Source organism: Poromitra crassiceps (genome assembly GCF_964638095.1).
Source record: "Poromitra crassiceps genome assembly, chromosome: 12".
NCBI classification, from domain to species: domain Eukaryota; kingdom Metazoa; phylum Chordata; class Actinopteri; order Beryciformes; family Melamphaidae; genus Poromitra; species Poromitra crassiceps.
This window is the reverse complement of record NC_139632.1, coordinates 26,702,474-26,727,465: the sequence shown is the minus strand read 5'-3', so window position 1 is coordinate 26,727,465 and position 24,992 is coordinate 26,702,474. Positions and strand designations below refer to the sequence as shown.

General features: G+C 43.2%; 1 protein-coding gene across 4 annotated transcripts in view; it reads right to left on the bottom strand.

The window, feature by feature from the left end:
• Positions 1-3,113: 3,113 nt before the first annotated feature.
• The window catches only part of ptbp1b (polypyrimidine tract binding protein 1b), a 44,552-nt gene continuing 22,673 nt past the window's right edge, over positions 3,114-24,992 (bottom strand). For 3 of the 4 annotated variants that reach the window (XM_083648006.1, XM_083648007.1, XM_083648008.1), the window contains exons 4-14: positions 23,859-24,005; positions 21,022-21,156; positions 19,961-20,071; positions 17,078-17,252; positions 16,810-16,884; positions 15,091-15,230; positions 11,253-11,286; positions 9,235-9,327; positions 7,596-7,812; positions 7,151-7,228; positions 3,114-6,450 (exon numbers count right to left, since the gene is read on the bottom strand). In XM_083648006.1, the coding sequence (XP_083504132.1) occupies positions 6,318-6,450; positions 7,151-7,228; positions 7,596-7,812; positions 9,235-9,327; positions 11,253-11,286; positions 15,091-15,230; positions 16,810-16,884; positions 17,078-17,252; positions 19,961-20,071; positions 21,022-21,156; positions 23,859-24,005 (1,338 nt within the window). In that variant the 3' untranslated portion in view covers positions 3,114-6,317. The remainder of the gene's footprint in view (positions 6,451-7,150; positions 7,229-7,595; positions 7,813-9,234; positions 9,328-11,252; positions 11,287-15,090; positions 15,231-16,809; positions 16,885-17,077; positions 17,253-19,960; positions 20,072-21,021; positions 21,157-23,858; positions 24,006-24,992) is intronic. The other variant, XM_083648009.1, reaches the window with a different exon arrangement.

Here is a 24,992-nt window from a genome sequence, read left to right as displayed (position 1 = left end):
TGGTGGTAAAGCTGGTGGAGATGTTTGTTGGAGGAGGAGCCGGTCAGAGGGGACCAGTAAGACTGAGGAGGGGCGTGACAAGGCAGGGCCGTCAGTAGCACCGTTTCTCCTCTTTCTGTGTAGACTATGCTACCCTACAAGAGTCCCATCTCCGTACATAGACTTGCCTGTGACTCTGACTCCCAAGCCGTCTAAATCAGTGATACAGACGTATTTACAAGTGTCAGAAACATTTCAAAGCCACATATTGAGAAGAAGAGTTCATAGCTTCTCTACGTCGGGGTTAGAAAGCTCGACGCTGCTCATAAATGCCTCTTTTCATCTGAAATCTGTGCTGGTGATATTTTTTCCAGGTTAGAGCTCTCAGCCGTCACAGCGCCACTCTGGCCAAAGGCTCGGTATAAAATATCACCAGCACAGACTTCAAATGAAAAGAGGCATTTATGAGCAGCGTCGAGCTTTCTAACCCCGACGTAGAGAAGCTATGAACTCTTCTTCTCAATATGTGGCTTTGAAATGTTTCTGTGACACTTGTAAATACGTCTGTATCGCTGATTTAGACGGCTTTGGAGTCAGAGTGACAGGCAAGTCTATGTACGGAGACTCTTGTAGGGTAGCAGTCTACACTGAAAGAGGCGAAACGGTGCTACTGACGGCCCTGCCTTGTCACGCCCCTCCTCAGTCTTACTGGTCCCCTCTGACCGGCTCCTCCTCCAACAAACATCTCCACCAGCTTTACCACCATGAGCTTCCTCAGCTCCATGCAAAGCCACCTTGACTAACACCATTTACCACCTGCACAAAGACTGCCCACCAGACAAACATATAAAATATATATATATATACACACACACTCAGACGACGTGCTGACGAATGAGAAAAGCAGACGAGCACCCAATTATGTTAGGAACCGGCCTCGGGGAACGGGACCGCAACACAAAAGTGCCCCCACTCTTCCGACTCCCAAGGATGATCAGCCAAACCACCATCACAAGTTCACAAGTAGCAGGTTTAGTTTCAGAGCACAGCATGGCCCCAACACAACTAACCAATCAAACTAATCCTCAACCTTAAATTTACCTAAGAAAAGAAAATGATGGATTAAATAAGAGACACAGCTCTTACCTATAAGCTCCTACAAAATAAACATCAGAAAATGTTACAAAAAACTAAAGGGCTTCTCCCCCTACTTTCTGCTACTTGGGTAAGTGTTATTTACAGTGTACAAAAGTGTAGATCTGGAAGGTAACTATTTAAGAGTTTAGACTGCACAGGTCTACCAAGATAAAGACACATCTTAATAAAGTTCTGCAGGACTACTAAAGTAGGTCTACACACAGTTCCTACCTGACAGAACACAGCAGTCAGCACAGCAGCCATCATCATTGGGAATGAGGAGAGCAAGGGGCGACAGGATGGCATCAGCTGGCTTAAATGCTCTCCACCAGCCAATCAGCCAGCAGCAATCTGACACCTGACCAGGCCAATTAGTATGAACACCACCTGCATCTCATTTCTCAATCAAACACACACAGAGGAGGAAAGGAATGATGAACACATGAGAGAAATATACAAAGACTGAATGTGAACATTAACTTCTGTAGCTAATTGAGTTTATAATGACTCAGAGCTTGGGACACCTTGTATATTAGCCTGTATTATCCCATACATGTAAAAAGCAGCTGTGATGGCAAAAATTACATATACATATAAAACATATACAGTATATAAAATATGTGACTGTGTGTGTGTTTTGTACATGATTAGTTCATTAACTATGGGCTTAATTATAAATGAGTTCTGACTGAACGTTACTATAAAGCACACATGGGCAACATACGGCCCCCCTGTGTGGCGGGTATGTGTTAGAGGGTACACACAGGAAAATACTGTCACAGAGGACTAAGAGATGATTTACCATCTAAGGCAGGGGTGGGCAACTATTTTTCATGGGGGGCCACATGAGAAACCCAGATTGTTGCCGGGGGCCGAACAAATATTGTCATGCCGTAACCCATGGATGGGCAACGTTGATGATAGAGAGGGCCACAAAAAAATGTCCTCGCTACCAGATTTTGCTGAGGGCTGAACGGCGCCAGCACGGAAAATTTGGGGCATTTGAAGCCAGGTTTAGAGGAATAACTCATTTTAAATTAACAATTGTGATGTCATTATTCAGTCTTAACCACCAATATTTGATCCTTTTCCTCACTCACTCCTATGTCACCACCTGCTCTCCCTGCAGGGCTTGAAATTAACTTTTTTCACCACCTGCCAATATGGCTGCTAGATTTTAAAGTTACCAGCCAATTAGAATTTCCACTAGCTGAAATGTTTTTCTTGAAATAAACCAGAATATGAGTGGGTTAATTTAAGCATAAGTATCAGTAAGTGGCCCGGGATTCTCAAAGCCTGTGTTGAGGGTCACACAAGAATGTTGCCCATGTATGCTCTAGACTCTAGATTCCCCCGAGCCCCCCCTTAGTGAAAATCCTGGAGCCTGCCTGTTCAGACACATTCATACTTTTAGCCACATGTTTTGTGAATATGGGCCCTGTGTATCATTCCAGCCATGTGCTTGTTTAGCTCAACAATAAAATCTACTTTAAAGTTGCTTTAGTGCAGTTTTGCTTGCACCCATATTCACCATCAGTCAGACATCTTCGAGCTGTTTTATGCATTTAAAGGGACAGTTCAACTAAACATCAAAAATATTTTTTTTCCTCTTACCTATTCATATTTATCATCTAGATTGTTTTGGTGTTTTGTGTAGAGATGTTTGACTCCTCTCAATACAATGGTAGAAACTGGATGGCACTCGGCTTGTGGTGCTCAAACCTACATTTTTTTTTTTTTTTAACTCAACAGCAACATCTTTCCAGAAATCATATCCAGGTTAAGGAAAAATCCACTATTTTTCTTTCGACCAATTCTTTCTTTCTTTTGACTGAGCTGCTAGTTTGGTTTAAAGAAAATAGTTCCTACATGAAACTGCTCACTAGGTCTGTGGAGGATGTGTGAGGAAGGAGTCATGACTACAGACTTTTGTTATAAAGTGATTTATTTTCTCTTGTGACACAAACAGTGTAAGGCTCAGAACCGTCCCATGCTTTAATCAAAATATACACGTTTCATCAGATATAAAACCAACACTAGCTCTCAGTAACTAACCGTGGTATAAAACACTTATGTACAGTTTTTCCTTAACCCCCCCACCCCACCCCCTACACACACGACACACAAAAAAATAACATGCAGATTCCACCTTGTTGGAGGAACAGTACGACAGATATGTGGTCTGATATCTTACAGGTCTTGGTGCTGCCTTCATGTCACCTGGGGAAACAACACTCAAACCAGTTTCAATCCGCCAAGACTTATTCTGGGTTGCAGACAACGCAAAGGCCGAGATTTTCAAACCTACTGTACTAGAAAAAGTACACAGGAACACCACTCAAAGTAGGAGTTCCTACTTGTAAACTCAGTGAGAAAAATCTAGCCCGACTTCATGGAGAATCAGTTGTCTTACGTCACGTCACCCAACACTTTCCCAACCCAAATTTCTACTGGGAAATTCTGACCTCCGAGATGTTTGGTATGCACATCAGAGTGCAGCTTTCTCCTGATAGACTTTTTGAACTTGAAACCTCTGACCTAATGTTTTACAGCAAACTGAACATTGTTAACGTCATCCGCAAACCAATGGGAACGAGACTGTAACAGCTCCACATATATACGTATCTATATATTGGCCAGCCCATGCAGCCATTTCATTGTTCCCGGGTGGAAGCTTCCACCTCCCAGCGTTCCCAGGGGACATGAATGCAGCGTTACTGTTCGACCGATTCTCAGCAGCTCGTTCAGAGATGTGGGGTTGGGCGGTGAAGCCCGTTGGTCACTACGGGTTAAGTAAAAGGTGGAGTGGAACGGAGCCGGAATGTCGACACGATGAACATTAGACACACAGACAAACGAAACCAGCGTCTTCTGGTTCGCTTCAATATGTTTGAACGCCTGCCGGCTTTTCCCGGCAAGCTGGGATCTTGGAATAAAAAGGGATTTAATGCCTGACGTTTCTGTTGAAGGCACTCCACATATTTCTGCTTTTGCAATGGAGATTAAAGACACACACCGCCGTGTGGAACCCTGGTGAACTGCGGTGTGTGGGATCCAGTGAAGCAGTTGAGAAATTCTAAATCTTCCCACAGGAAAACACCAGGAAATGCGTCTTTTAGTCCTTTAAACCGGAAACCTGAGGCAGGCGGATTTGTTTGCATCTACAAGGCCTTTTTTGGTTTTAGCTGTAGTGGATCACAAACTTATAAATAGACCAATCAGAGAGGCACTGCAAGACACAAGACAAGCTAATCATGATTCACAAATCCAACAGAACACAACAGAAAATGACATTTCTCTGGAGAAAACTCAAATCAAAGTACAGGAATGATTAAAATATTGCTACAATATTTGATTTGAATAAAAGATTGCATACATGGAAATAAAGAAATCAAAAAGGAATGGAGAAAAGAAAATTGCATCTAGAAATACAAAAAGACTAGAAGACCCAGCAAACCTGCTAAAAACAGAATCAGTTCACATATTCCACACTACAGTAACCAGCAGTACATGTACAAAACACTCAAATGAAGTACTTGAAAACACCAATAAAATACACATAAAATATGGATATATCTGTAATACATCTCATTACCAGTAAACCTTTATCAACTGTAAACCTGCTCTTTGCTAATTTACACAGAGGCTTGATGGAGATTTGTTTTGTTGTTTTTTACATGTCAAACTCATTCTGACTCCAGGAATAAGGCACAGGGATCATCTGAAGGCCTAATGAGGCCCGGCTTAACGAGGCCTAGCTAAGATCTGAGGGTGGGCCTGTCACGTCCTACCCAGGCTAAGATGCTAATCAATTAATTCACAATATTTTACAGCATGACTCATCCTCCAAAGGGCGAAACAATCTAAAAATGTGTTTAAAAACACAATGAAACATTACATCAGATTTCACTGGAGTCGTCATAATGCAGGTGATTTCTGCAGATAGAAGTAAGTACGGACCACACAAGTAAGTACAGTCTCACAAGAAATTGCGTAATAGCGACGTTTGTCAACGTCACAGAATATTGTTGTTTCATAATAACATCTCTAAAATTGTTAGATGGCAATGTTTTTTTTTAACCTATTCTTATCACGTGTATATTGAAATAAGCCAGGTGCCGTGTAGTAGAGATGTGAGGATGAGCTTTCATGCCATCCTAATCCACGTGTATGCATGAACCGTCCGCCCGCTATAAATCCACGCAAATTATTTCATACTATTTATAGAACCGCGCCCGCCATGCACCCCGACACTATAAAAGTTGCAAACTTACGGTTTCTGCTGCCGTTGGTGCGATCGCTGCAGTCCAAGACTCCAAATAAACTTCCATGCTGTATTATGTCCAGTCCACCACTTACCCTCATGTAGTTTACTCGGCTAACACTATAGCTTTAAGTTTAGTTTACTTGATTGCCTCGTTGTATGGGAAAATACGAACGCGTCTTCTCTTCAAACACGTCTTCAGCGGAGACTCCTTTTTGAGGGTGACATCATTGACCATATATGGATGAAAAGTGGACCCTAGCGACCTAGCACATGGCTATTGTTGTGTTTACGGCCGTGGGTCCTTTGGGGGATCTACAATAGGCGACTAAGAATGTGCCTGATGAAAAATGTAGCTTAAAATACGTTCATAGACTAGAGAACGTAATTAATATTATTTTTCCTCATTAATGATACATCGTTTCAACCGCCCGCAACCCATCCGCTATTAATCAGAATGTTTATTTTTATGATCCGGCCCGCCCGCGGGGCGGGATATCCGCGGTTATAATTGCGGCCCGCGCATCACTACCGTGTAGGGTGTAGTGGAGGAACAAAACATTGTCTTTCACGCCGGAGACCTGCGTTGGCGTCTCAGTGTGTCCAAAGTCTACATTTAAACCGTAAGTAAATTTACTGTTTTTATTTAACCGTAAAGCAAACAATAAGCCTAACCAAATTGTTTTACTTGCCTAAACATAACCAAACTTGTTTTGCTTGCCGAACGTTCAAATTAACCAACATTTGGTTTCAATTTGAAGGCCATGTAACAATTTTACAGCAGTCACTGTGAAACTCCCAAAAACATTACCACCTACCAATTCTAGAGAAGATTTTGCGCTGTGGATGTTTGCTCTTGCACAAGTTGCTGTGAGACTGCATTGGAATGAGAGGTGGAAACGATGGGGGGTGGGGGTAACTGGAGGAGTGAGGAGGTTTAGATGGAGGACTTGGAGAAGGAAACTCGGAGGTGGTGGTTCTCTCCCAGGTCGTGGTTGTGGAACTCGATGAGCGCTTCGATGGCCTCCTCCACCGAGCCCATCTGGATCAGAGCCATCTTATGGTCTTTCCTGCAGGAGAAACGACATAGAGGTTTAGACTGCACACAGGAGATCTATAAGTCAACATGATTAAAGCTAACCAAGCAGCCACGGGGAACTATCACTTTGTGTTGATTGTACCTGCACCTGTGGACAAAAGCAGTACTGTTCCCCTGGAACAAAAACTGCATTTCCTGAACACTGAGGCTCCTCCCACTGTCTCCACCATGCTGTCTGAGCCACGGCAGGCCAGGTAGTGCTTCTCTGAGTCAGAGAGCCTCCCCGCTGTTTGATTTATTGCATAAGGTTAATGTCACTGCTTAATTCACCGACCGGAACAAAAATGACAACACGTTTCACATGGACGTTACACGTGACGTTCTGCCCGCTCAGCGCAACAGCCATTTAGAATAACAATATAGAAATCACCAATCTTGTTGCCGATGGTCTCATTTTCTGATGTAGGTCAGATGTGAGGCATCAGTATTTCATAACCAGTTCCAGGTTCAAAGTGGAGAGAGGTGCTTTAGGATGAGGGGAGGAGCTTCAGGACGATGGGAGGGGCTTCAAGGCAAGACAGGTCATGGATATACAACACTTGGTGACACTTATCAATCTGGGAGGCAGAGTTTAGCATGAGGTGCACAGCTTTGGGTAGAGGACACAGGGCTCTGGATGTAATAGGAGGGGCTTGAGGATAAGTGGAGGAGACAGGAAGTGAAGGACTTACTGGAAGAACTTGAAGGCCTTGACCATGGCTCCTGAGCTGGCAAACAGCATCTTCAGGTCATCCTCAACCACAGACGGCCTGCAACAGACAAACAGCGTCAAGGCTGGCCTGCACTCATAGGCTAGCTAGGGTTACACATACACGGATGTACATGTGTAGCATGTTGTAGCATGTAGTCGGGGTTTATGCATTTAGCATGTTGTACTAGTTTGGGCTTATGCATTTAGCATGTTGTGCTGGTTTGTGTTTCACATATGTAGCATGTTGTAGTGGTTTGGGTTTATGTATTTAGCATGTTGTACTGGTTTGTGTTTCACATATGTAGCATGTTGTAGTCATTTGGGTTTATGTATTTAGCATGTTGTACTAGTTTGGGTTTATGTATTTAGCATGTTGTACTGGTTTGTGTTTCACATATGTAGCATGTTGTAGTGGTTTGACTTACGGGATGTTGGAGAGGTGCAGGGTGGCAGAGGGGGGGAAGATGTTGGAGTAGTTTTTGGAGCCAGGCTTCTTGAAGCGGTGCAGGGGGGAGGTGCTATAGTCTTTGGTCAGGCCCTGGTCCTCGTGGCCCTCACGGGGCAGCTGCACGCTGGTGTGTTTGGACAGCGTGATGCGCAGAGCTTTACCGTGGAGCCGCTGGCCGTTCAGGTGGCTCATGGCTGTTGGGGGGTGAGACGGTGGAGAAATGCTGTTTAGTCTCTGACAGGACAGCAACTGATCGAGTCACAAGTTGGAAAATGTTAAGACTTGACGACGGAGCGATGTGGGGAACCTGGGTCATCGTCGAGAAAAAGCCACAGCAAGGAACAAGTGGATATAAAATAAGAAGGGAAGCAGTGGCAGTGTTGTAGTACTCCAGTCCAGGACTCAGACTCGAGCAAATCCTGGACTCATTTTCGGGACTTGTGACTTGACTTGGACTTGAGCACTGATGACTCAGACTCGAGCATTCATGCATTTGGACTCAGATGTTGAGACAAGGACTCAGACTTGTTATTTTTTTTTTAAATAGGCCATAATAGCCTACTTTGGCATAATATATTGATATCTATATTAATAGACTTTTTAAAAAGTGAGATAAAGGGGTGGTGGGTCTTACCTAGTTGAGCCTGGGTGAGACCGAGTGGTGCTGGGTGTTACCTAGCTGAGCCTGGGTGAAACAGAGTGGTGCTGGGTGTTACCTAGCTGAGCCTGGGTGAGACAGAGTGGTGCTGGCCTAGGTGTTACCTAGCTGAGCCTGGGTGAGAGAGTGGTGCTGGGTGTTACCTAGCTGAGCCTGGGTGAGACAGTGTGGTGCTGGGTGTTACCTAGCTGAGACTGGGTAAGACAGAGTGGTGCTAGGTGTTACCTAGCTAAGCCTGGGTGAGGCAGAGTGGTGCTGGGTGTTACCTAGCTAAGCCTGGGTGAGGCAGAGTGGTGCTGGGTGTTACCTAGCTGAGCCTGGGTGAGACAGTGGTGCTGGGTGTTACCTAGCTGAGCCTTGGTGAGGCAGAGTGGTGCTGGGTGTTACCTAGCTGAGCCTGGGTGAGACAGAGTGGTGCTGGGTGTTACCTAGCTGAGCCTTGGTGAGGCAGAGTGGTGCTGGGTGTTACCTAGCTGAGCCTGGGTGAGACAGTGGTGCTGGGTGTTACCTAGCTGAGCCTTGGTGAGGCAGAGTGGTGCTGGGTGTTACCTAGCTGAGCCTGGGTGAGACAGTGGTGCTGGGTGTTACCTAGCTGAGCCTGGGTGAGAGAGTGGTGCTGGGTGTTACCTAGCTGAGCCTTAGTGAGGCAGAGTGGTGCTGGGTGTTACCTAGCTGAGCCTTGGTGAGGCAGAGTGGTGCTGGGTGTTACCTAGCTGAGCCTTGGTGAGGCAGAGTGGTGCTGGGTGTTACCTAGCTGAGCCTTGGTGAGGCAGAGTGGTGCTGGGTGTTACCTAGCTGAGCCTTGGTGAGGCAGAGTGGTGCTGGGTGTTACCTAGCTGAGCCTTGGTGAGGCAGAGTGGTGCTGGGTGTTACCTAGCTGAGCCTGGGTGAGACAAAGGGGTGCTGCTGTGTGTTATCTAGCTGAGCCTTGGTGATACTGAGGGGTGCTGGGTGTTACCTAGCTGAGCCTGGGTGCTGTCAGACATCTGGACCAGAGCGTTCTCCTTCTTGTTGAACAGAATCTTCACCCTCATCACATCTCCATAAACACCTAAACACACAGCCGGAAACACCTGTTACTCTCACACACACATCTTACCTGCATGACCAATATCAATTAACATTAACTGCAAATAAATCTATGTTATCATCTGGCATCCATAGAGTGCCAAAGTCACACCCTCTTCCGGGTTCAGCATACACACCAAGGGATTTTCCGTCATTCACTTTTCCATAGACATTTCACAGAATGCTTATAAAAATAGTTTTATTTGGTCAAACCAAGTGATTCAGCTATATTTAGAATCAGGAGGCCATAGAACATTTCATTCAGACCAAAACAGACAAACAAGCAAAAGTGGATTTATTTTTGTTATTATTATTATTGTTATTATTATTATTTCGTCCGAGTGAAATGTTCTATGGTCTCTCCTGATTCTAAATATAGAGGAATCACTTGGTTTGACCAAGTAAGCCTATTTTTACAAGCATTTTACGAAATGTCGATGGAAAAATAAATGGTGCATACGCCTAACACAGAAGAGGGCGTGACTTTGGCTCTAAATAAAACCCTAGTGGAACCTGTGTATGAAATGCAGCTAACCAACCAGGACCCTGACTGCAGCCTGCCAAGCCACTGACCCTTGGTCTTATGTTCAATAGAAAACATGGAGAGGACTTTACTGGATATTTGGAAAATACATCGCCTTTAAAGAAAAGGGGAATTTCTATTATAGATTAATGGAGAAAGTCTGTCAAAGTTCCAAATGTAAAAACTGGGAGGTGAAGGGAGGAACAGCGGTGAGGCGCTGAAGCCGGGAACGCTAATGAATTTGTGAATTACAAATTTAGAAGGCAAGAATTCCTTAACGGTTATACACAGGAAATGCAAGTGAGGAAATTAAGGGTAAGGGTCAGAGGAAATAAAAAATGGCAGATTGCACCGTGTAGGAGCTATGAATTATGGGAGTGTTGACTAAAAAACCAAGAGCGGCTGATTCAGCGCTGAGGACATGCAGACTGAAGGAAACCAGGCATGCAAACTCAAACTACAATTCAGACTGTTCACTAAATGGATGGAAACACGATAAATGCAGCACTTCAACTTTCTCTCAAAGTCCAAACTAAACTGGAGGTCATGTTAGAAGAATGTGACGCTCAGACGGCTGGCTGGGTCTCTCTGCTTTGACAGTCAAACTAGTCGTGGTCCGCATTCAACAGCAGCAGCACACATTGGGACTGTGCAATTAATAAAATTGTAATCTCAATTACAATTTTGGCTTCCCACAATTATGAAAACAAGATAATTGAGATAAAACAATTATTATTTTTGTATACATTTATTTTAGCTAGCCAATTTATTTATTTATTTTACTTTTTTTTTTACTTTCTTTTCATTTAGTTCTTTGTTTTTAAGTTCAAGGAAATCCAGTATTAAAAAGACAAGTTTTTTTCAGTTCAATAAATGCATATTACTACATGATGCCAAGTCAATGAGTAATGAGCGTTAAATAATGGTGATCTCAATATCAGTCAAAATAATCATGATTATGATTTTTGCCATAATTGAGCAGCCCTAGCACGCATCATGTCTAGCATATGATAATGTACTGCTTCATACCCCAAATGTCTGTTATGTCCAGGTGTACAGGGGAGGACATTAATAGGACAATATACGGTACATATTGACTAAAAGTGACTTTTGGTCATCTAGTTCTGCTGATTGTTTTAATGTAATTTAGATCTTTTGTGTGTGGCCACATTACTGATCCATGAACTCCAGCTCAAACTGTTGAGGAAATGCTGCAAATAATGTGTTGAATAAAATAAAATTAGCACGCAGAATCTGACAAAACCAGCACTCATTTTATAACAACCAAACCAAATAAAAAAAGAGGAATAAAATATAAAACAAAACAAAAACAGAACAACCAAGTAGTACTGATAATTAAAAATAAGATGCTAGTGACAACATACCGAAGAGAATAAAGAGGCAGTGGGGCGTAACTCTCTTTATAAGACAGCAGAGAAGGCAGCGGAGGGACAGGACAGGTAAAGGTGGGAGGGCAGGACAGGTGGTAGGGTCCAAGGCGTTTCCATGGCAACAAATTAAACAAAAAGACAGGTGAGGGGTCAATCAGAAGGTTAATTACCTTTGGAGAGGTGGGGTCAGATAATGTAAAAAAGTAGATTACATATTCAGGGATGAATGTACATGACAGGTGTGTGTGTGTGTGTGTGTGTGTGTGTGTGTGTGTGTACAGTTGCATGTGTGTTGCAGTGTGGAGGTGCACAGGCAGGGGGCGCCAGTCAGTGGAGAGTCAATATAACAGGGTTTACTGTATGTCAAGGTATTAAAAACAACACAGGAGCAGGGGTGGGTGGGGGACAAAGAGGTAAACATCAGTGAGATGGACACCAGGAACAAAACAGCATTTGAATAATAATTAGGGATGCACAATATATATCTGGCCGATAATGAGAAATGTATATTATGATGTATTATTCCAATGAGAATATACAAAAGTTTACAAGGAAAACTCCTTTGATACCTTTAAGCATAAAATGACAGGAATCCGTCTACTATGCCTTTTGTCATTGTGTTTTATCTGTAGGCTAAGCAGCCATAGGCTTTCAGTTCTATAAAAGCCTTTATTTTTGTATTGAGTGATGCACTTTACTACAAATAACCTGTATAATATGTTGACATGTCTGATTTGACATTTAATTTGAATTCTTAGGTAAAATGCTCTATAAAAGCCAAAGTATATTAGTGACGTTTTTTTTAATGTACTTTACTAAAAAATAAATAAATTAACATTTGAAGAGTCAGAAGTGTTTTTTTGTGTTCACAATAGTGATGTCAGATTTGGTTAGGTCAGAGCTATGTAATATTACATCATACCGGTTTGCTCACTACATCTTGGCCTTTCTTACCCTCAGGTGTGCATAAACTGCAGGGTATTCATTTCCTTTTAAAATACAAAAAATGTGTAATTATCTGTTATCTTATCGGTATCAACCACGAGAAGCAGGAATTATCGGTTATCTTATCGGCTGAAAATAATTTCATATTGTGCATCCCTATAATACTGCAGGATGAGGGAGAACAACCAGAACATTACTGAAGAGTTAATAAAACACTGATTTCTATAAAGGAGTCTGTCTGTGGTACAACTCTGCTCAGTTAATAGCAGACACCAATCAATTTAAAGTCACTCACCGGCTTCACTATTCCAGGCATAAATTGCACAGAATCTTCCCTTCTGTCTCACCACTGTGTGACAGGTGTCAAGTGTCAGAGGGCACACTATCTCATGCCTTCTGGTTCTGCCCAAAATATTTAGGCAATATATTGGGCCAAAATATTTGACTGGTACTCTGCTCGGAGTCCTCTTTGAACCTACAGCTGTGCAACACAGGGTACAACTGATGCAAAAAAAATAATTTGGAAGGAATGGAAGTCCTCCTCTTCACCTTCTTTCCAACTGTGGTTGACGAACATGACCTCTGTTATACGGATGGAGAGACTTAGGTTCCTGAGGACCAATTCCCTTAAAAAGTTTTCAACCATTCGGGACCGTTTCTAGCCTACCTCGATGAGGTTAGGGGTGAAGGGTGACTCGCCTGGCTGGTTTCTCATGGACCCCTTGCGTGGGATCCCGGGCACAATATCTCTCACAAGCACATAGGCACCTTGTGCGGCTGGTAATCACGTTGTAATATTGAATGTCGAAAATATATGAACGTTTTTGTTTCTTTTCCTGTGTCTGAGCATGTTCGTTTGTCTTGTCTGTGCATTGTTCCAAACTATTTTAAATAAAATATTGGAAACAAAAAAGTTTGCTGTGTGGAGATTTGTTCTGTGTCTGGACATGAATTTGCCTTCAAGAGATGAAATTGTTTTTTTTATTTTATCATAATTTCTATGAAGATGATCTATGAAGCGGATTCTGCTGTTGACCTCACTGGGAGTTAGGGATGCACACAATTAATCGAAGCTCGATTACTCGCTCGTTAAGGATTTACTCGAGCATGTGAAAATTTACTAGATCAAAACAAAACAAAAAGCAACGTGCATTCTGTCAGTAGAACGGTGTTTTCAAAAAAAGTTTCAATAATCCTCCAGAGGGCGCAATGATATCACTGTAACAGACTGTTCAGTGTGTATGGAGGCTCTGTGGATGTCCCCTCAGAGTTACCGTAGAACAGGAAGTGTGGGGAATTATGTTGTTGACGAGTGTGCTAACGCTAGGCACTAGCTGTCTGAGAATAAATGTGGAAGCGTGTTATAACGTTAAGTGTACGTAATAGGCGGACCTGGACACATGGCTACATCACTATAGCCCTTTTCAGAGAAGTCACCATCCCACCATCAGCGAGGAAGAGTTGCGCCGCACGTACAACAACAATCACTTGAACAATGTTCATTCGGATCCTAGACTGGACCTGGACTGGAGCTGAGCAACTCGGCATCAGCGTTTAAGAGCTGCGACGGCTGCGACGCACTGCGAGCAGAAAAAATAAACAATCTGGGGTAAGTGAGCCCCTGTTGGACCTAGGCAGCGGCCGCGGCGGGGATTCTGGGCAAATGTAGACATGTCTAAAAGTTATGCCTCTACGTTTTTATGCGTTTCATAGCATAGGCTATGCTATGCAATGCTGTGAGAAATATACAATAAGTTGCTGCTGTATAAATAAAGGTTTTATTGGGGAAAAACGCATTTGGTATGGTTTGAAAATTTTTGTATTTTTAATTACAATCACTCGATTGATTGCTCGTTAACGTTACCAATGATCGATTTCGGAATTTGTGGAGAAGGTGCATCCCTACTGGGAGTCAGTTAAAGGATTCTTCTGCTGTTGGTCAAAGTTCACCTCGTTTTCCACACTGACCTTTCCCTCACCCACCTGATGCCATCAGTCAGCGAAAGCCCCGCCGAGACATCTTTAGCAGTGTGCGGACTCGACTTTTTTTAATTTCAACTCAATATAGTCCCATTACATTTGGGAAAGCCTTTGCCTTCAACAAAGTTGAGTGAAAGCACATCTTGCACAGTCATTCATTGGCGTGATGAGCTGCGTTATCATTTCAGACAGAGCAGGATCACAGCGTCTGCGCGGCTGTCAGTAAACAAAAACAATGTCATAATATTGGTTTGCAGAGTGTGGCTAACTAGTAGTGCTAGCAAGCACCACCAGCCTGCTGTCCTTGCAGGCGTATGTAAACATGCCTGTGCTGAATGTGGTTATGCATTGGTATTGCTCCGGTCGAGTGGTTACAGTATATGCCCATTTTATCTGACACAGCCTGCATACAACCTTATTTTAATTATCTAGATCAAAATAATGCCAAACCGAGATTTCATCTCTGTCCGATGCTGGATTGTTTACATCCGGGCATTAGCGGGGAGGGGGGCTACCGGTGGGTGGCTGCGTAGACGCAACAGTTAAACGGCGTTAAAACATAACATTATTCATTTAATAATTGGTTTAACAGACTAGCACTTTTGGTGCCGACTAGCGAGGTAGCGGACGACGTTTAACCGGCTAGTCGCACACATCCCTACTCTAGCTACAACAAGCTAGTTTGGTCTCTGCTGTGATGGTAAATGAAGATAGGGAGAGATGCTAATCTGGAAAATGGGGCTAACTTTCACCAACACTGAAGGAATCATTTAACACAGAGGGAAAGTGGTAGAATGATCAAGTAAGAGACCAGAACTGGCACAAGTAATAAAACAGGAGCTTCAGAAGAGTCAGAAGAAGAGTTTTTTCTCCAGAGAGACAGACAGACGTTTGGTTCCATACTAACCTCTGGGTTGAGGTTGCTGACCAGCAGGACACAGTGTCCAGGAGGAAGTTGGGGGAAGCCCAGCCTGGCGGCCCCGGGGAGCGTCAGGGAGGCCAGGGCCCCTGGGAGCGATGGGACCGTCAGCCCTGGAAAGGGGGACACTGGGAGATATGAGAGGGGTGAAACGTGCAGCCTGCGATACAACTCCCAAGATAAAAACTGCATTCAATCAATAGGGTTTCGCCAAATAACCTCTACAGCACAGTGAACTATCGCTAACGAGCTTATCAGAAAACCTCCACACCTGGTTAACAGGACACAAGGCCTTTCAGCATGTATGCAAAACACCAACCAGCGCTTACTATAATAAGTCTGAATCGGTTCGTATACTGCTTGCTATATCTGCTATCTGCCCTCCACAGTGTATTTTGGTGAAATTCCAATATAAAAGAGTACATGTTAACTCACTACTATAATAAAGCAGAGGGTTCCGCAAGGCTCACAATCGGCGAAGCGAGTGTGCGAGGCACGCTGGAAATGAGTGTGCGAAGTGTGCAATATATACATACAGTACATACCATATATACATATATATATATATTTACACACACACACTAGGGGTGTCACAGTCACGGTACGTGTATTCGTCCTGTGACGTCACGGTTCGGCGTGTAGCTATACGACGAATACATCAATACACACTCCGTTAATTACATTTGTCATAACTGTCAATATCGAAATCATCTTGCGCTGTTTATGAACATTGCACATCAGAAAACATCGACAACTCACCCTAGCACAGTGTATTCAGGCTAAATATAGTCCATTTAACTTTCGGAAGCCTTTGCCCTCAACAAAGTTGAGTGGAAGCATCTTGTGCAGTCATTCATTGCCATGTTATCTTGTATGGCAACGCATTAGCTTCTGTGGCTAACGTGTTAGATGCTATAGCATCAGGTCCTGCTGTCCTTCCTTGCGTCCACATGCCTGTGCTGAATGTCGATCGAGTGGTTAATGTTATATGTCATTTTATCTGACACAGCCTACAAACACACAACCATATTTTGATTTACTGCATCAAAATACTGCCAAACTGCTGGTTCTATGAGATGCCATCTATCTCCCTTCCACTACTTTGACTACGGTTTACTTTACATCCGGGTATTAGAGGAGGAGGGCTGTAGTGGCTGGTAAAGACTACAGGGGCATGCTGTAGCAATTTATGACACTAGGTGGAGCACTAGTACGGTCTGTTCAAAAATAAATGTCACAGTTTCCAAATAAAATGTATTCAATTTTTTGAAAAATGAAAACAAACCTAACCTTATGCATTTGGGATTTTTTGTTGTTGCTTTTCCCGCGTTGTACCGAACTCGTACCGAACCGTGAGCCCGAAACCGAGGTAGTACGTACCGAATCGTAACTTCTGTGTACATCGGATAGGAGAGTAGATAGATAGAAAAGGTGAGGAGTGAGAGGGGATGACGTGCCAACTGCCAAAGGAGCACGGGTCGGATTCGAACTCGGGTCAGCCACGCAAAGGACTAAGCCTTAGTGGTATGCGCGATATTTCTAGTTTAAATAAAAAGCCAGTTGGTGGATTGGGTGTATGCTGAATTGAACAGTGGATCCCAGTGACTGAGAAAATGAGTTAAATCATGTTATACTGCGTCTGGCCTGGAGGCTTGGAGACTGAAGCTGGCCTCAGTAAAGCAGAAGGTGCTCTGCCTGGAGACTTACCTGCTTGCTGGATGGTAAAGGCTGGGGGAAAGTGAGCCGCTCCTCCATACGGAGACGCAGAGATTATGCCTGGAGCTGTGGAGGAGGGAGAGCACACCACACCGCAGGGTTAGAGGTTCAACTCCCCGCAGCAAGGCACCAACACTGCAGGGTTAGAGGTTCAACTCCCCCACAGCAAGGCACCAACATTGCAGGGTTAGAGGTTCAAGTGTTAGTTATACTGTGTGAACAAGGTTGTGGTAGTGTTGCAGCAGACTCGTGTCCTTACTGAAGGCAGCCATGGCGGGGTGCTCCATGGTGGGCTGGTTGTCTCCGGTGGGCAGGTCTGGCCTGGTGTAGTCACGGCTCTTGTCATTGTTGTATTTGACGTTGAGGCTGGTCAGCTTGGAGAAGCTGATCCGCAGGGTGCAGCAGGCATTGTAGATATTCTGACCGTCCAGAGACTAAAACCACACACACACACACACACACACACACACACTAGAATAACAATAAAAACTCTATTTTTAGAGCACAGTCACAAAGTGCTTCACAAGAAAAATATAAAAGTAACTTAAAGGGTAACTAAACCTTAAAACACATTTTGTTCAGCTTTAAACCAATGTACAATATATGGCTTTTGAGGTGTGTTGCTGAAGGATTCTGGGCAAAATCTCCACATTTGAGAATAAACTGTTCTACACACTGCAGGGCTTAAAATTCACTTTGCAAACTAGGGGGGAATTCCCCCTTATGTTCTTCAGATAAGGGAGATTTATACATTTTGGGGGGGATCTATAGACTTTGGGGGAGATCTATAGACTTTGGGGCGAGACACTAACCCGAGTTCCCAGTAAAAGTGCAAATACTCAACTAAAAATAGACTCCGGTAGAAGTTGAAGTAGGGGTTCAAATCCTTTAGCCTACTCAACTCATTATAAAAGTACATAGTTACAGAATGTTAAGCAGCTGAATTCACTATGTAATTCACACAGCACCATGCATTTTACAAATCGAGCAGCTCATTTCACCCTCCTTTTGCTCAAGCCTCAAGCCATGGAAATAATATGTACCATTTCTGCTGAAACTTATCTTTAGGTTAGATCTTTTTTATCTTTACATTATGTGTGCTGCGTGTCTCAGGTTCATTAACGTCATTCTCGTTCTCTGGATCATCAACAACGTCGAGTCGACATCACTGGCACTCGGCATCGGGAGAATTAACGTTATTAATGTCATTGTCACTATCGATTTCTTCATCGTCAATACCGTAAACATCACTGACACTGACGTTACTCGGTGTTACGTTAACGTTACCACTAGAAGTGCTTTGTTGTTCGACCGTTTGTTTTTTCTGAGCGGGTCCCCCTTCTGACGACGTAGTTTTCCTTTTTAGCCAGCGATCAATCACGTTTGCAAGCAGCTGTCTGTATCCACGAGAAACCAGAAGAGGAACGTTGATGTCGAGAGACGACTGAGTGGACAGAGCTAGCATGCTAATGTTTGTTGTCAACTGGCCAAGGAAGTGAAATTTGGCCAGTCGTTTGAATGCAGCAACGTTCCGCACAAACACAGATCGGTCCACACTAGGGATGGGCATTTCTAGCAAAAACACTATTCGAAATTCGCTGGCCAAATTCGAATTTAATTCGAATTTCGAAAATAAATAAAAAAATGTAAAAAAAAAAAAAAAAAAAAAAAAAAAAAAAAAAAAATTTTTTTTGTGTGAGTGAAATGTTGCATTGTCTCCCCTGATTCTAAGTCTACGGCTTTATTAATTAATATAAAAAGCTTCTGCTGTGGATTTTTAGCTCAAACAAGCATTGCACCACTGAAGTAAAGAACATGTTACATGACATTGACATTTTCGAAAATAAAAAACAGTTTTGACAATCATGAGTGGTTCATTAAATATTTAGTAGGCTCAGGTCTGAGTGCCAAAGGGGTGCCAAAGTCACCCCCTCTCCCTCTTCATGGGATTTCATCTGCCATTAATTTTTCCATAAACCTTGCTTAAAATGCTTATAAAAAAATTGTACTTGCTCAAACCAAGCGATTTGACTATACTTAGAATCAGGGGAGACAATGCAACATTTCACTCAAAAAAAAAAAAAAAAAAAAAAAAAAAAAAAAAAAAAATCGAATTTCGAATTTCAATAATAAAAGTCGACCTTGATAATAACAACGATTATTCGAAAATTCGAAATTCGATGCCCATCCCTAGTCCACACAAACCATTGCGGGATTACTCCCCCTTTATAAATTGAAAATATGCGGGGAATTCGGGAAAATGTGCGGGATTCCCGCAATCCCGCGCCGAATTTTAAGCCCTGCACTGTATAATTTTCAGGCAGCGAGAGTGCCCTCTAGGGGTTCAAACCCGCTTCCGCTCTTCGGCCTCCCACGCCATTCCAAAGTGGCTGATTTCGTCTACTCTTACGTCACAACGAACCCCCTTTCCCACCCATGTAATCAGAGCCTCTGGCAGTAGCTAGCTGTTAGCTAACCTTAGTTAACTCACGTTAGTTACATGGCAGTAAAACGCCACTGAATGACCAGTTTGATATAACTGTCGACCAGTTCGAGTCACGCTCTTTACATAAAGCCCACCATTTGATATCTGTTGGCTGCTTGTTGATATTTATAACAATATTGTGGTTTCTGGACGAACATTTTGCAGAGGTATAGAGGCAGCCATATTGTGTTCCGGTCTATCGCCTGGAAGGGAGATAAAGTATATTGTATCGTATATTGAAAGCAGAAGCGAGGCTCAGCCTCTTATCCATTTTTGACAACAGCGCTGCAGCCAGGATGTAAGGTATATGCCTTCGGTTCTTATCAATATCCGATCTTTGGCGCAAATGATGACATGCGATTATAGAGCTGAACAGTCACGTGACGTCCCCTGCCCCGGAAGAGAGTTCCCCATTCAGTATGGAAAGAATGGCTGGACTCTCATGCTTTTTGTTTTAAAATCAACCAGCAGCTGTTTTGCCAGGATAAGTGATAAGGGGAAAATAAAGTTGGACAAAGTTAATACCAACACCAAAGATATGACATGTGCCTTCATGCTAGGGCTACTGTGTCAGTTTTTTTTAATGATCATCAAAACAATGACTGACAAAATAAGGAAGATCATGTGGCAGTGTGGCCAGCAGAGGGCACTGCTCACCAGTTTAGAGTGCTGGGCGGTCATCCCGTCAGGATACTGCAGAAGAGCCTGGAACTGGTTGTTCTTCGTGAAGGTGATGATCCTCAACACAGTGCCGAACTTAGAGAAGATCTGAAGACAACATAGACATTCATTTTAGTTTGTCAGACCATTTCAAAACCTGAGAGACGCAGCTCGTCACTACCAAGTGAAACTCAAGCAAACAAGACTCATGTTCTTGGTGGTTGGAGGCCTGAAACAGCAGTGTTGTGAGTTTAATGCAGAAAGGGAAAAATCACTAGATCTGCAACAAAGTGTTATTTTCATTGTGGATTAATCTGATGATTATTTTCTTGATCAATTGATTAGTTGTTTGGTCTATAAAATCCAAGAAAATGGTGAAAAATGTCGATCAGTGTTTCCCAAAGCCCAAGATGATGTCCTCAAATGTCTTGTTTTGTCCACACCCTAAAGATAATTTTGACTTTAAAAAAGAAGAAGAAATTACTCAGATTATCGATTATTAAAATAGTTGGTGATTAATTCAATAGTTGACAACTGACAATGGATTATCGTCGCAGCTCTATGTGTCACTCTAGGTGTCTGATGTGTTGGTAAAGGATGCTGGTGGCTCTTCACTGGTCAGATGGTGGCTTTCTGTTCTGGGTGTGGTGGGTTTTCTCTGCTGATTTAAGCCCAGTAGGACACCAGCCAACCAGGAGACCTTCAAAAAGCCCACAGATCACAGGGTGTCTCATTAACTATGCATGCTGTCGACTAATCAGAGCACTCATTGTGTCCAATGACCTGTTACACTGGGAAGCAGATACTGTATCTACCTATGTTCATGAACCCTAACAGTGATCGGCAGACAAATTAAGATGAGTATGTCATGTCAGCCATAGTACATCATGGGGGACATTTATACAGTAATCGGAGTATGGAATCGGAATGCTTTGGTAGATGTCTTTCCATAATCTTGTGATTTGGAACAAGTTTATCATGTTGTCTTCTGTACTATGTGTTTTGAAAACAAACAAATTGAGAAGAAGAGTAGTGTGTTCGGAGTGAGCAGGTGTTACCTGGTGCAGCACGTCCAGGGTGACAGGGTAGAAGAGGTTCTCCACTACCACCCTCAGCACCGGGCTGGGCGCCATGCCCGAGTCCAGGCCGCCCACCTGGGACCCACTGACCGCCTGCAGCGCAGCCTGGGCCCGCTGAGGCCGAGAGACATACACACAGAGGAGAGAAAGAGAGAGAGATGCACAAATCTCCAGGTTAGCCCCTTTCAATAAGAGTAAATAATTCCTATCGATTGCCTAGGCTCATACTTTGTCCCTGCTGGCCACGGTACACACACTCTGACCTGGGCCAATCAAATTAGAGAGAAAGATACAAAAAGATGTGTTGTAGAAGTGAGGGAGAGTGTTTCACATTATTTAAAATGTAAATGTGGTCGTCCCTCGACTGAATGCTTCACACAGACAGGACTGGATCCTACACACTAAATGCCTTTGAAAACCGGTAGGGTGACATTTTAGAGAAAATGGAAACAGAGAGAAAGTGAAGTGAAGACATTGGAACTAATTAACAATATTAACACTGATTGACAATTGATACCCTAGGGCAGTGGTTCTCAAAAGTTTTCACGTCAAGGACCCCTAAACAAATTAGACCATGGACCCCAATTTGATCAGATCTTGTCCCAGTGTCACCCCCCCCCCACCTCCCCCGCCCAAAAAAAAGAAGAAAAAAAAAACGGTATAAAACGCATGACCAAAATAGTAAATACGTACATTCTATCATTGTGTTACTTATGGATGTAATTATATTGAAAATAATGTATTCACAATTTTTGGGATACACGGACGCATCTATTTACGTATGAAAATGGAGTATAAATGAGCCGTTATCGTTTCATCCCTACTGTACCGGGGAACCCCTGGGTATCCCCGGACCCCACTTTGAGAGACTCACTGCCCTAGGGTAAATTGGGGTAATGGTTGTATGGGCAGCTCCCAGCTGCCTGCTGAATTCAAAGGTAAATGAAAGAATGAATGCAAAGCTTCTGATAAGACCAAGTCGTGTCTCTAAACAGGTTCTACTGTGAACAGCCAACAGGCCTCCTCTGGCCTGTGTTTACATCAACTCGGCAAGCCAATCAGCGCTCTGGAACAGAGTTGCTCAGCTCTGATTGGGCGGAAATGACACACAGCGGTGGTCCCCGTTGGTTGCCAATAGCATGCAGTTGCCGTGGGAACAGTGTTTGGAACGGGGGAGGTTTTGCTTGGAGGAGACGGTATGTCGGCAAAACCACAAGATACCAAGGAACCTATAAAGAAGGAAGAGATATCACTCACGTCACAGAATTTGAATTTTGCATTGTGGCCAGTTCTATTGAAGTGAATGGGGTGGGCAGGGTAAGTCCCACTACAAACCATCATATCTGTGTCATTTCATATTTGATTGAAAAATGCTTCCACCAGATTAAAGAAAACACATTATGTGATGTTGATTTTTTTTTAAATCTAAATGTGCACATTTGTTTTCCTTATTATTGGTCTCCAAACAGATAATGGCTCTGTCCAGCAGCTGCATAGAGCTCAACTCCAGCCCGTTTGGTCCAAAATAGAGCTAGATGAGCCAACTACACCATGATACATGACCAAATAGAGTACCACAGGAATGAGTCCAGAAAACATGGCTGCTAACACTTCCGGCTCGTAGGAGTAAAAGAAGCCAATGGGATTTTTCTATGGGAATTTCAGTTAAATGCATGAAATAAGGTCAGTGGTTAAAAAAGTATATAAAACAGTGAAATTTGTGTTCAGCAAGATCATCTTCACAAATAGGAACACTTTTATGACTTTTGAAGGGTTTTCTGAAAATCGCGTTAAAGCAAAAACGCATTTACGCATTTAATTTAGCGGTTTCATAAACTTTTTTAACCACAGACCTTATTTCATGCATTTAACCGAAATTCCCATACACAAATCCCATTGCCTTTTCCCCCTACGATCCGGCAGTGCAGCAACTTCTGGGTAAGCCTACAAAAATATGTCATCCCTGTGGTACTCTATTATGAATTGTGTTTTCTTTAATCTGGTGGAAGCATTTTTCAATCAAAGGTGAAACCACACAGATATGATGGTTTATTGTGGGACTTTCCATGCCCGCCCCATTCACTTCAATAGAACTGGCCCCAATGCAAAATTTGAACACTGTGACGTGATTGATGTCTCTTCCTTCGTTATAGGTTCCTTGCACGATACCAGGAAGGAAGGGAGAGAGCAGAGAGCTGCTCCGTTTGTTTCCACAACATCTCTCTGCCTTCAGCTCCCTCCTGGCCTTTACAAAGCTACAAAACCCGTTCTCATTTTGCAGTGTAATTAATTTAGTGAGAGCAGGAGTCACTCTGCCAGAGGTGGATCTCTTCTCTGTCAGAGGTGGATATTTTCTCTGTCAGAAGTGGATATCTTCTCTGTCAGAGGTGGATATCTTCTGGAGCAAAACTCTTTGAACAGCTTTTTGGGACAAAACACAGCGTGTCTCACAGGGAAGCCGCCTCCTTAGTAGCCGCTCTGTTCAATGAAAAGCAAATGGCTGTAATGTGAACCAGCAGACAGTCTGTAGGAAGAATAGAGTACTGCAGGGATAACATTTTTGTAGGCTTACCCAGAAGTCCCTGCACTTCCTGGTCCCTTCGCCTAAAAGTCAATGGGATTTTTGTATGGGAATTTCAGTTAAATGTCTGAACTAAGGTCTGTGGTTAACAAAAGTTTATGAAACCACAAACTTCGTCAGCAAGATAATCTTCACAAATGAGGACCACTTTTATTACTTTTGAAGCGTAAATGTAATTTTAAAAAATTGTAATTTTCAGAAAACGCTTCAGAGATAGAGAGAGTGAGTTAGTTACCACTTGGTTGGGGGAGTTGTCTGTCTTGAGCTCCTTGTGGTTGGAGAACTGGATGTAGATGGGGTGGTTGCGGATGACAGGTGTCATGGTGGAGTAGTAGCCCACCATGGTCTGGGCAGCGTCCTCTGAGTTCATCTCGATGAAGGCCTGAAGAGGATGAGGACATGGCTCAGCATGGGATGGGACACCGCAGGGTTCTCACACCTTCTTAAACGTCAAATTCAAGGACTTTTCAAGATATTTCCAGGCCAAATTCCCTCAAATTCAAGGACCCAACATGCCATAGTTTGAGACACAGTTACAGAAACTGTTACAACATTGATCATTTTTATTGTGAGAACTAGCAGGCTTTAGAGAAGCTCACAGACAACAATTAAGAAGAGAGAGGCTTGAATGCATGGGTGTCGTTAGGCCTGGGCATTGGGGCTATAGCTCAGAATGTTTTATGAATAGTCCCGGATCTCTATTTTATTTATTCATTTTTTAAATAGCCCCAGCCCCCAGATCTATTCATCTGTCATTCATGCTTTAAAGCCCTCAAAAATAACATGATATATGATATCGTTGATCAGAAATACAACAATTTGCTTCCTCTGTGTGCAAGTAACCTATATAGAAGGAAGAGACATCAGTCTCATCACAGCGTTTTAACATTTTGCATTGGGGCTAGACTTTGGGTTCTATTAGAATGAATGGGGCAGGCATGGAAAGTCCCACTATAAACCATCATACAGTATGTGTTTCACCTTTGATTGAAAAATGCTTACATAGATTGCAAAATTTGAACGCTGTGATGTCTTTTCCTTCTTTATAGGTTCCTTGTCTGTTTGACAAACAAGACTTAAGCTTGTTTTATACTCGCCCTGCCGTGAAGGGGGAGGGGCACGAGCGTCAAATGACGTCAATGTGTTGGGCGCGACCCCCGTAGGCCACCGACCGCATACCTGAAGATTTTTCTCGCAGCGCGACCTCCGCACGGCTTCTCTCCAAACATGGACGCTTTCAAGCCACTGAGCCCTGAACACTGAGCTGTGTTTTCACCACATTTCTTGACCCATGTGGTAGGCTAAACTTTGATTTGCAACTGTTTTGCATAAGCAGCACAGAGTAGGCTATCAGGGCTGAGAACTGAAA